We start from the raw sequence: 11,655 nt of genomic DNA on the forward strand, positions 1-11,655 counted from the left end.
TCCTGCCCCAACACCTCCAGGGCCTCCCCCAAACCCTTCCCCTCCTGCCCCAACACCCCCAGAGCCCCCCAAAACCCTGCCCCTCCTGCCCCAACACCCTCTAGAGGCCCCCCCAAGCCCTCCCCCTTCTGCCCCAACACCCCCAGGGTCCCCCCAAACCCTTCCCCTCCTGCCCCAACACCCCCAGAGCCCCCCAAACCCTTCCCCTCCTGCCCCAACACCCCCAGAGCCCCCCAAACCCTTCCCCTCCTGCCCCAACACCCTCTAGAGGCCCCCCAAAACCCTTCCCCTCCTGCCCCAACACCCCCAGGGCCCCCCCAAACCCTTCCCCTCCTGCCCCAACACCCACTTTGGCCCCCAACCCGCCCAGCGGCTCCCGCACCCCAAGGCCCCCCCGCCCCTTTATCTGCACCCTCAGGACCCCCCCCCTTGGCGCCCAGCACCCTCGAGGCCCCCCAACGCCTTCACCTCGACCCCAGCGGCCCCCCGGGACCCCCTCCGAGCCCACCCCGACTCTCCCCAGCCCCTCCGGCGCCTCCCCGCCCCCGCCACGAGCGGCAGCGGGCCGCGGGCAGGGCCGGACCGGGCCGGGGGCTCCGCCAGGCCGCGGCCTGCGCCGGCCTTCGCCGCCCGCTCCCCGGGGCTGGCCGGCGGGCCGCGCCCCCTCCCCGCGGCTCAGGCGCTGGGCAGGCGGCTCCTCACCGGTCTCGGCGGGGCCGGGGCACCGCGGGGCGGAGGGGAAGGGAGGGGAAGAGAGGAGAGGAACAACCGCCGCCGCCTCAGACACCCGCCGCCGCCGCGCAACGCACCGTGCTGCCGAGCCCCGGCCGGGCACGGGCAGCGCTGGCGGCCGGCACGCCTCGCCTCGCCCCGCCCCGCCTGAGTGGCAGCGGCGGCAGCCAATCGGCGCGGGCGTCGCGGGAGACGCGGTGGAGGAGTGGGGGGGGTGAAGAGGAGGAGGAGGAGGCCCAGAGGAGAGGGCGGGGCTAGACGCAGCCGTCAGGTTCGGTTGCGTCGGCGGCCGCTGGGGGGAGGGGGGGAAGGGGCGGCTGTGGAGTGGCGGCGGCGGCAGCCAATCGGAGCGCCGCTCGGGGGAGGGGATAGGTAAATGAGGTCGTTAATATTAATGAGCGGTGCGCGCGCCCGCCCGGGGGGGGGGAAGGCGCGCGCTCCCTGGCGGCACGTGGCGCCCCGGGTGCGAGGTCGCCACTCGGGACGGGACGGGACCGCAGTGGGGGCCCCCCCTCCCACCTTGCAGCCGCCAGTGCTGCCCCTTGCCCCTGTAGCCCGGCCGAGCTGTGAGCACCCAAAAGGCAGAGGGGTCACTGCAAGAGCGATGCTTAGTGGGTGCCCGTGGCCCTCCCCTGCCCTGTGCCAGGGTGGCACCGCGCAGCCCCCGGGCCAGCTGCAAGGGGGACACAAGGGTGGAGCTGCTTGGGTAGGGCTGGCGTTCAGCAGAGGCCCTGGCTCAGCTGTCCCCAGCACAGAGCACCACGCGTGGCACGAGGAGTGCGGTGCATGACACAGCCCACGGAGCAGGCTCGGCCCCGGCTGGAGCCCAGCCGCCTGTCAGTGTTGGCAGTGCGGGACGTGCTCCCCATGCAAATCCCGGGCCTCCTTCGAGCACAGTTCAGCCCGGGAGCCTTGCACTTGGTTTCACCCTCTTTTCCCCATCAGCGACTTCTTCCTGAAGTCGGTCTAGTGATTGCCTGAAGGGCTGCGCTGAGGGTTGGCCTGCGGCCAGCTGGGGGAAGGAAGGACTGCAGGCCCCAGCTCCCGTTCTCCTCTTCGTGACTCTTGGTCTGAGTCACTGATTTCTTCAGCTCCTCTTTCCTGTCCAGCTCCCCCTTCCAAGGGGAGGGCAGAGCCTCTGTCCAGCCCAGAAACCCCCTCTCCGCTGGGAGCTGCCGCCCACTGGGAATGCCGCTGGCCCGCGCCGGCAAAGCCGCGGTCCACGGCTCGCGGCGGAGCCGCAGGGCCCTCGTCGTGCCTGGAAGGGCCGTTTCCTCGGGCCGCCGCCGCCGTTCCTTGGAGCAGCGCGTGGGGCGCTGGGGTCCCCGCGACGGCCGCAGCGCTCGTCTCCATCCTGAAACCTGCTCTTACCTATCAGGCACCAGGACTGGGAGAGCCACCAGCTGCTCAGCTGTCACCTCCTCGCGCTTTGCGGAGAGAGGCATCGTCCCCCGCGGGCGGGCTGAGCCCCGGCCTCCCGCCTGCGGCGGCCCTGGGGCTGCTCTGCCTTGCGCGGCGGCCGGGCAGGCTGTGCCCGGCGCCGCTCGCCCCGACGGCCTCCGCGGAGTCTCTCTCTTTTTGCAGAGCGGGGAGCGAGGGGAAAACCCAGGCGCGTGGATCAGCGCAGGGCTGGAGTCGGGCTGCGCCGGGCCCGGGGGAGCAGCGGACGGCGCTCGCCGCCTCCCAGCACGGCCCCTCAATGGAGGCTTTGACTGCGGCCAGCTGCAGCCCGGGGACGGGGTGCGAGTGGGCGGCGCGGCGGGGCTGGCCACCGTCCTGCCTCGGCTCGCCCCTGTGTCGCCGGCTGCGGACCCTTCTGGGTCCCACTGGCACGAGCCCGCGGGAGCCCCTGTGCCTCTGCTGGTGCCCCGCTGCGGCTGCCGTGGGGCCCCACCAGTTTGCACCAGTTGCAGATCCCATCCCAGCACAAAGCAAAACGCCGGCTCCCTCCACGCCAGAGCCGGCCTGGCTGCGCTGCCGGGAGCCAACGGGCCCTTGCGGCCTGCAGCTCTCTGTCATGTTTGGGATGAAAAAATAATAATCCTGTTAGTGGGAAGAAGGCTGATTTTTCCCTAATCCAGTTTGCTCCCATATGCCCAGGCCCGCGGCGTTATAAGCTGCTTTAGCCGCAGCCGAGTTTCCGCCGGTTAAATGCTGCTGTCGGAGCACGAGGGCAGAGGTGCCCGTGGCCGGGGAGGGAGCCAGCCCGGGGCAGCCAGGAGCCAAAATCGCCCTGTTTTGCTCTGGGGAAGGTGCTTTAATAGGCGAAAAGGCCCTGCGACGTTTCGCGGGACCTGCTTCCCCCAGCCCGGCTCTGCTGTTCTGCTGCTCTCATCTCCAAGTGCATTAACTCTCTGAGGAAACCGGCCACAATTCCCAGGAAAAACAAATAAAAAATCTCTGCGAGGCAGCAGGTTTTACCGGGCTGGAGGGCCGGGAAATTGGGAGTCCAAGTTGTGCTGAAAAGGTGCCAACTGTGTGAGAGCTGGGACGGCTCTGCCGGCGCTTCCCCTGTCCGTCCCGACCCCGGGAAACGCTCGCCTGCTGAGGGTCTCTATTCGGCAGCACTGATTTTTAAGGACACTGGTTCCCCCTCGCACTGTGTCTCCGGGACGGAGCGACGGCTGTTTATCGAGAGTGGGAGAGGAGACGGAAACACTGGCACATGGCTGCTCGCGCCGCGTGTAGCTAATTAACTATCAGAAATATCTTGTTAAAAAAAAAAAAAGCCCCCAGGGAGTCGTGCCGGGCTTTCTCCAAGGAATCGCTTGCCTTTCGGTGCCGCCGCGGTTCGTCTCGCTTCTGGGCCGTTCCCCAGCCAGGCTCCCCCAGCCAGGCCCTGTGCTGCTCCCCGCTCTTGCCCCAGCCCCAGCGGGGGATTTTGGGGTCTCTGTCCCCACCGAGAGCACCGCAGTGGATCGAGGTGCCCCCAGCCCCAGCAGCCTGCGGGCTACAGGGTGCCAGGCATAGCCGCACAAGGGGCTCGGGCTGGCCACAGCCACCCCGGCCCTCCCAAAAGCAAGTGTTGCTTCCTGGGAGCACAAGCATCCCCTGGGATATCTCCAGGAGCATCCCCAGGAGCATCCCTAGATGCATCCCCAGGAGCATCCCTAGGACTCTCTCCAGGAGCATCCCTAGGAGCATTCCCAAGAGCACCCCTAGAAACATCCCCAGGAACATCCCTAGAAGCTTCCCCAGGGATGTCTGCAGGAGCATCCCTCAGGACAGCCCCAAGAGCATCCTCAGGAGCATCCACAGGAGCATCCCTAGGACCATCCCCAGGAGCATCCCCAGGAGCATCCCCAGGACCATCCCTAGGACCATCCCCAGGACCATCCCCAGGACCATCCCCAGGAGCATCCCCAGGACCATCCCTAGGACCATCCCTAGGACCATCCCCAGGACCATCCCCAGGACCATCCCTAGGACCATCCCCAGGAGCATCCCCAGGAGCATCCCCAGGAGCATCCCTAGGACCGTTCCCAAGAGCACCCCTAGAAGCATCCCCAGGGATGTCTGTAGGAGCATCCCTCAGGACAGCCCCAAGAGCATCCTCAGGAGCATCCCCAGGAGCATCCCTAGGACCATCCCCAGGAGCATCCCCAGGACCATCCTTAGGAGCATCCCTAGGACCATCCCCAGGAGCATCCCTAGGACCGTTCCCAAGAGCACCCCTAGAAGCATCCCCAGGGATGTCCGCAGGAGCATCCCCCAGGATAGCCCCAGGAGCATCCCAAGGGACGCCCCAAGCTGCAGCGGGTCCCCCTGGGCTGTGAGGGTCCCATTTCCGTGGGGCAGGACCCCCCCAGCCCTTGTCCCCAACAAGCTGCCAGCACCGCCGTGTCAGCCCGGTGCTTCGCTTTCCCACCCCGTCCCTGGCCGGAGGCTCATGTCAAACCGCAGCAGCTCCTGCACCGCGCTCGCCCCAGCCCCTGCCGGCTCCCGGCACGGCACCAGCTGCGGGTTTTAACCCCGTCGGCAGCAGGAGCGGGGCCACCGCGGGGCCGGGGTGCTGAGCGTGCCCAGCACCGCCGGGGACACGTGCTCGAGGGCCGCGGCGGTGCCGGGACCCATGCGGGTTCCCGCGCGGTCCCTCCCGCGGCGGGCGAGCCCCGGGCTGCACCCGGCCGCCCCGCCGTCTCGGAGGAGGACAAAAACGAATCAGAGGGACGCCGGTATTTTATTCGAGCACCTCTTCCCGCTTCGGTTTGGAGATGGAAATGAAAGAAGCAAAGGGGCAACGGGGGGCTGGAGCGGCGGGGAGGGGGCCGGGAGCCGGCGGCAGAGACGCGGGAGCATCCGCTGCCCCGAGCGGAAAACGCGCAGCAGAGCAGCCGCAGAGCAGGGGTGTTCGGCAGCGCGGAGGCGAGGTTTGGGCAAGCGGGGGTCCCTGCGCGGCCCCAGGCTCTCCCTCGGCGCCGGGGCCGCGGGGGCTCGGCCGGCCCCGGCACGGAGCATCCCTGCTCCGGCGCCGCCGCTCCGGCTCCTCTGCCCAGGCCTCGGGCGCGCGGTGCCGCCGCGGAGGCGCCCAGGCTGCTCCCGGCGCCGCGGCCGAGCCGTGCCCTTGCGACGCCCTTGCGGCCCCCGCGCCGGCCCCCGCGCCACCTCCCAGCCGGCGGCTGGTTTCCGTGGCAACGGGCGGGATGACGCACTTGCCGCGCTCCCCCCCCACCCCCCCCCGTGGGACCGGCGGGGGGGGCAGCCCCCCCCCCGGGGGGCTCCGGCCCCCCCGCCGCGGGCCGAGAGCGCGCCGAGCGGGACGGGCGCCCGCAACGCGCGCGGGCGCTGGCACGTGCCCGGGCACGCGTGCTCGCACACGCTAAGGACACGCGTGCCCTCCCCAGCTCCTCTCCGCGGGGCTCGCGCCCTCCTCAGCCCGCCGTCCCCCCCGCTCTCCTTCCGCCCCCGTTTTGGGCTCAGCTCCCGGGAACGGGAGGCGGCGCGCGGGGGGCGGCGGGGGGGGACGATGCGGGAGCAGTTTCTCATCTCTTTATTGAAGGAAGACTATTTCTAGAGTAAAGGCTACACCGTAACGTCACCTTGTCCCTTGGTCGGTCGTGTCGTGTTGTAAAAAGCCGGTGATGCAGGGAGCTGGGCGCAGCGCGGAGGGGCCGAGCCCACCCGGGCTGGCGCCCCGGCGCCTCCGCGGGGGCCAAGCCCCCGGGACGAGGGGCTGGTGCCGGGGCCGGGGCGAGCGGGGCAGCGCCCATCACCCTGGCGCCAGGGCCCTGGGGTGGCTTTGAAGGAGGAGGGGGGGGATCGGGGGCCGGAGCTCGCCAGGATTGTGCTGGGGCAGGTCCCGCGTCGGGCCCGCTGCTTTGTGCTTGGGCTGGCGGCTCCCGGGCGGCGGGGAGAACGGGGCGCCGCCGCGGCCCCCTGCAAGCGCGGAGGTGTCGCACCGGCGCCCGCCGCCCACGAGGACCACGCGCCGCTGCCTGCCGGCCCCGGCCCCGGGGAGCTCGGCCGCCGCCGCCGCAGGGTCCCGTCCCATCCCGTCCCGTCGCCGCCTGCCGCCCCGGCACCGGCGGAGCCGCCCGGCCGCGGCGCGGTGCTGCAGGGTGGGCGCGCGGCTCCCACGGCGTTCCCGCCGGCGGCCGCCCCGTCTTCGCCGCCGTCCCCCCGGCGCGGCCGGTCCGAGGCGCCGCGGCCGCCCGGCGCAGTCACAGTGATCGCGTGGAGGGCGAGGGGGACGGGCCCAGCTTCGATGCCGACGTCCGGACTTCGAGGGGGCAGAGGGGCCAACCGGGAGAGGGGGCGAGGGCCAGTCCGGGGCTCTACATGATGCTGCACTTCCCCTTGATTTTGTCTGTCCTCTTCTGCTTGCTGGAGCGCTTCCCGTCGATGGTGAGGCTCACGTTCCTCCTCTTCTCCAGGTTCAGCAGCTCCTGGAAGAGCTCCTTCACGTTGTAGTTCATCTTGGCCGAGGTCTCCATAAAGGCGCATTTCCACTCCTTGGCCACGGCCTCACCCTCTCGGGTCTCCACTTCCCGCTGGGTCTCGTCGCACTTGTTGCCCACCAGCATGATGGGGATGCTCTCCACGCTGCCCTTGATCTGCACGATCTGCTGGTAGATGGGCTTCAGCTCCTCCAGGGACTGCTTGCTGGTGACGGAGAAGACCAGGATGAAGGCATGGCCCTTGGAGATGGACAGGCGCTGCATGGCCGGGAACTGGTGGCTGCCGGTGGTGTCGGTGATCTGCAGGGTGCAGACGCTCTTGTCGCAGCTGATGACCTGGCGGTAGGTGTCCTCGATGGTGGGGATGTAGGTGTCGCGGAAGGTCCCCTTGACGAAGCGCAGCACCAGCGAGCTCTTGCCCACGCCTCCCGCGCCGAACACCACCACCCGGTAGTCGTTGCTCTGCTCCGGCATCTTGCCCCCGAGACGCGGCCGCCGCTGCAAGGCAGAGGGCAGAGGGACCCGTCACGGCGCGCTGCCCCAGCCGGGGGCACCCTGGGGGGACGGCGCAGCCCCCCGCCCCTCCGCCGGCTCCCCTGACCTTGAGGCGCCCTTGCGGGCCGGGACAGCGCGCCGGCGGGGGGATCCGCGCTGGCTATTTTTACCGGCCGCCCCGCTGCAGCCATATGGCCAGGCCGCCGGCGCAGCAGCTGCGGCCGAGGCTGCCGGCGGCCGGGGGGGCGATGCTGCCGCGCCGCTGCCCCGGCCCGCTCCCGCCGCGGGCACGCAGTCGGGCCCCGGAGCGAAACGCGGCCCCGCCGCGGGGGGCGCCCGGCCGGCGGCAGGGTCGGCCCTCGCTCGCCTGGCCAGCGACGCAGCCGGGGAGCGCAAAACCAGGCGGCGCAGGGCCCCCAGCCGAGCCAGCGCGTCGGGGCTGAGCGCCGGCTCAGCTGGGCCCTGCCTCAGTTTCCCTCCAGCAGCGCGGGAGCGGCAGCACTCGCCTCTGCCCCGGTGGTCCCGGCTGCGGGCAGGAGCATCGCGGCTCCCGCGTGGCACCGTGACCTTTGGAGGACGGAGGAACCGACGCAACGCGGCCCGGCAGCCGGCTGGGTTTCCGGGCTGCCGTTCCCGAGCCGGCCGGGCTGGAGGCAGGGGAAGGGGAACCGGCACGCTGGCTCGCGCGGGTGACAAACGGGGTCGGATCGGAGCCGAGCCAGCTCTGCTCCCGGTGCCTTGCCGTGCGGCGATGGGGAAGCGCCTGGGGCCGCCCCGCGCTGGCCGGCCGCCCCGCGGACCGCGGCTCCCTCGTCCCTGCGCCCGGCCGCGGGAACCGGCCCCCTTTGCACGGCCCCGGCAGGTCTGGGTCCCCCCAGCGCGCCCCTGATCCCGTAGGCGCGGGGCCGGCACGGGGCAGCCCAGGGACAAGCGCCCTGGTCGGTGCCTGACACCCTCCCGAGGCATCGCCGGCACGAGGGAGGACGGGACGGAGCAGAGACCGCGGCTGAGCCGGAGCAGGGGAACGTCGGGCCGCGGCCGGGGCTGGCCCTGCCCCTCTCACCCGGCCCCGTCGCCTCCGGCTGCGCCGCCGGCGCCCGCGGGCATTGGGGTCCTCGTGCTGGCAGAGGTGCCTGGGGACCCGCAGCCGGCACCCACCGCCCGGACACCCCTGTCTCCCCGCCGCCTGCAAAGGGCCCTCGGCGCCCTGCAGGTCCCTGACCCGGCCCCGCTCGGCTCCCGGGACAGAGCCGCCGCCAGCCGGGGCGCAGCCCGGGCCTGACCCTGCCGGGCGCTCTGCACCCCCCATGCTGCCACGCACCCTTCCCGCTCAGACCCACGGGGCTGGGGACAGCCGGTGTGGGGCCTGGGGGGACGGGATGGAGGGAAGGGGAAGGGGCAGGATGGAGGGAAGGGGCAGGATGGAGGGAAGGGGCAGGATGGAGGGAAGAGCAGGGGCAGGATGGAGGGAAGGAGAAGGGGCAGGATGGAGGCAGAAGCAGGGGCAGGATGGAGGGAAGGGGAAGGGGCAGGATGGAGGCAGAAGCAGGGGCAGGATGGAGGGAAGGGGAAGGGGCAATGTGGGGTGGATCCGAGCCCCTTACCGGGTCCCCCGCAGCGGGCCGGGGGTGCAGCCCCGCTCCCCAGCCCGTGCCCTTCCCCTTCCGCGGGCACCCGCCGGTCCCGGCTCCCCGAGCCCCGGCCCCGGCCGCCCGCCGCCCCCTCGTTCCCGACCCCCCGGGGCCGGGGCCGGTGCCGCCCCGCGGGTCGCATTGCGGTGCCGCCGCCTCACCGTGTCCTGCCCGGGATCCGCCCTTGGCTGCGGGCTGCGCGGCGGCGTCAGCGCATGGCCCGGCCCGGCCCGGCCCGGCGGTGCGGAGCGGAGCGGAGCGGTGCGGCGGGGCCGGCCCGGTGCCGGCGGGCGCGCTGCGGTGCGGCGGGGCCGGTGCGGAGCGGAGCGGCCGGGGCGGCGGGGGCCGGGGCGGTGCGGGGCCGCCCGGCGCCGTTAGGTGGGGGCGGTCGGGTCGGGTCGGTTCCGCTCGGCGCGGTTCGGTTCGGCTCGGCGCGGCGCGGCTCGGCGCGGTGCGGAGCGGTGCGGCCGCCGCAGAGCCGATCCCGCCCCGCCGCCCGCCCCGCCCGCCGCGCCCGCCCCGCCCGGGGCCGCCGGACCCCGCGGCAGCGGCGGCCGGGCCGCGACACGGCCGCGGACACACGGACACAGCGCCGGCGGGCACGGGGACAGCCGGCCGCGCGGATGGGGACGCATGGAAACAACGCGCACGGACAGGGCCGGGAGCACGGACGGATGGATGCACAGACAGGGACACACGGACGGGGCCACGGGCACCGACCGGGACAGGGACACACAAGCACAGATGGATACCCAAACGGGGACACACGGATGGGGAGAGGGACAGGCCGGTGGGGACACACGGATGGGGACAGGGACAGGCACACGCAGGAACACAGGTGGATACATGGACCGGGACGTGTGGACAAGCAGGCGGGGACATGGATGTGGACAAACAGGGGCATGGACACACGGACAGGCACACAGACACAGGGACAGGCAGGCACACACAGACACACGCTCGCACACACGCGTGCACACGGACACACGCACACGGCTGACGCGGGGCAGCGGGAGGATGTCGAGCCTCCGAAGCAGCGGGGTCCAGGCAAGGCTTTGGGGACACGCTGTCACCCGCACCGCCAGCAGGCCACACCAGCTCCGGTGCCCCAATGAACACGCACACGCGTGTGCACACACACACGGCAGGACGCTGCCCTGCACACGGCCATCCCGAGGGGCCCCGAGCTGCCAGCGCCGTCCTCAACGCCCCGTGGCCACCTGCCCGGAGGAGATTTGGGGTCTGCTCCCACCCTACGGCAGCCCTGGGTGCCGGGGACAGAGTGGGGCCAGCAGACCCCGAGGCCACGGGGCGCCCGGCCGGCGCGGGGCATGGAGCTGCTCCTCACCGCAGCGCCACGGCCACAACCGCCCCAGCCCGCCCGGGGGCCGCTCCGTGCCTGCTGGCCGCAGCTCCTGGGGCCCCCCGCGCTGCCCCAGCTCCTGCACGGGCTAAGCTCCTGCCTGGAATAAATAAGGCAGCTTTGGCGGGGCTGCGGGCTGACAGCCCGCCCGTCAGAGCGGGATTGCTGCCTTAGCAGCTTAGAGGGACAGGCTTAAGGGCTGACCGTCCCCAGCGGAGCCCCTCTCCGCTCCCCCGAGGAGCCACCTCCTGCTCTCCGGGGTCTCTAGCAGAGGCACGGGGCCCCGAGCCTCAGGGGCCTCCTTTTCTGGAGGAAAATTCACTTTCCCCTGGCCCCAGGCAGCAGCAGGGGCTCCCGCCTGGCTCGAGGCACCCGCTCGCCCCGGTAGCATCAAGGTCTTTGCAAGGTCGGGCTCCCGTGGCCGAGCTGCACGACGGCGCAGAGCGAGGCGCAAGCCCGGGGAAGGGGCCGCGCGGCGGCCAAGGCGCTGCCGGCCCCGGGCCGAGGCCAGGCTCCCCACCGGCGCCTGGGCGCAGGAAGGGGAAAGCGGGGAGGTTTCGAACCAGCCTCGGGGAGGGGGGGCAGGACAGCCCGGCTTTCCCTGCCGTTGCGAAGGCAGGAGGGAGGCAGCACGGAGGAGACGCGGCAGCTCTGCCCGGCGCGGGCCGGGTGGCCAGCGCTGCGGCGCAGGGGGAGCATTGCGCCTCGCCGAGAGCCCGCGTGGCCGGGGCAGCGTGACTCACGCTCCCTCCCGAGCAGCGGCAATTAAAATCCGCAGCTGCTATTAATAGCTGCCAGCAGAGGAGCGGGGCCATCGCTGCCCGAGCGTGGCACCCACGCAGCTGTCAACACGCATCCCATTGAGAAACGCTGCTGGTGCCCAGCACGGAGCCAGTGGGGAAGGGGGGGGCCACGTCTGCCGCAGCTTCGCGCTCAGGCGGTGAGCGAGGAGCCCCCCCGGCGCCGCAGCCTTCCCCCCCGCCTCCGGGCAGCCAGCCCAACCCTGCCCGGCAGCAGCGTGTTGCCGCGATCCCGCGCGGCCCCCGGAGCGTTATTAGCTGGACGGCTACTACTCGGGTGAGGAAATGAATGAGTTCCCTTGATCATGTTAACTGCGGGGCTCCTCCTCCGTTCATTCAGTCCCGGCTCCCCGGGAAGGCTTACGCAACGGGGACGCTGCCGGGGCGGCTGCACGCGCCTGTCTGAATCACGCTGATGCTGAGCAGGGCTGCTGGGTAGCAGAAGGGAGGACTGGAGGTGACGCTGCCCTCGTGCTCCCCCTCCGGTCTCGGCTCTCTGCGGACACGGGGAGCGCTGGAGGAGGGGTGCCGGTAGGGCCTGCAGGTTCAGGTAGGCGCCAGCGCAGGGCCGCATCGGCCAGGTCCTTTCTGGCCGGAGTTTGCCTCCTGGGATGCTCAGCAGATGGGCACGGGGCACAGCACCAGGACGGAGCACGTGCGCTTGCCGCATGCTCTGGGCACGGAGCAGCCGGCAGAGCAACGGGGGACTTCAAACAAACAAGTGACACACACCCAGA

At 71.8% G+C, this 11,655-nt stretch overlaps 1 protein-coding gene and 1 non-coding gene across 6 annotated transcripts in view; both read right to left on the reverse strand.

The window, feature by feature from the left end:
- LOC104139379 (uncharacterized) overlaps window positions 1–867 on the reverse strand; it is a 79,377-nt gene extending 78,510 nt beyond the window's left edge. For all 4 annotated transcript variants that reach the window (XR_011136353.1, XR_011136356.1, XR_011136355.1 and 1 more), the window contains exon 1: window positions 703–867. This is a non-coding gene — a transcript (uncharacterized protein). The remainder of the gene's footprint in view (window positions 1–702) is intronic.
- Window positions 868–6,334: 5,467 nt separating this feature from the next.
- DIRAS1 (DIRAS family GTPase 1) lies at window positions 6,335–8,990 on the reverse strand. 2 transcript variants are annotated; one of them, XM_068919744.1, is made up of 2 exons: window positions 8,917–8,990; window positions 6,335–7,127 (listed from the first exon to the last, which is right to left on the reverse strand). In XM_068919744.1, exon 2 carries the CDS (start codon window positions 7,101–7,103, stop codon window positions 6,507–6,509), a length of 597 nt encoding a protein of 198 aa, XP_068775845.1. In that variant the 5' UTR covers window positions 7,104–7,127; window positions 8,917–8,990; the 3' UTR covers window positions 6,335–6,506. The 2 variants fall into 2 exon arrangements, with proteins under 2 accessions (XP_068775845.1, XP_068775846.1); XM_068919745.1 differs by lacking the exon at window positions 8,917–8,990 and adding an exon at window positions 8,729–8,746.
- Window positions 8,991–11,655: the final 2,665 nt, after the last annotated feature.

The sequence above is a fragment of the Struthio camelus genome, chromosome 26 (assembly GCF_040807025.1).
Source record: "Struthio camelus isolate bStrCam1 chromosome 26, bStrCam1.hap1, whole genome shotgun sequence".
Lineage (NCBI taxonomy): Eukaryota > Metazoa > Chordata > Aves > Struthioniformes > Struthionidae > Struthio > Struthio camelus.

Excerpts from the sequence above, each read along its gene's own strand:
- DIRAS1 (XM_068919744.1), bottom strand. The coding sequence starts at position 7,103 with ATGCCGGAGCAGAGCAACGACTACCGGGTGGTGGTGTTCGGCGCGGGA.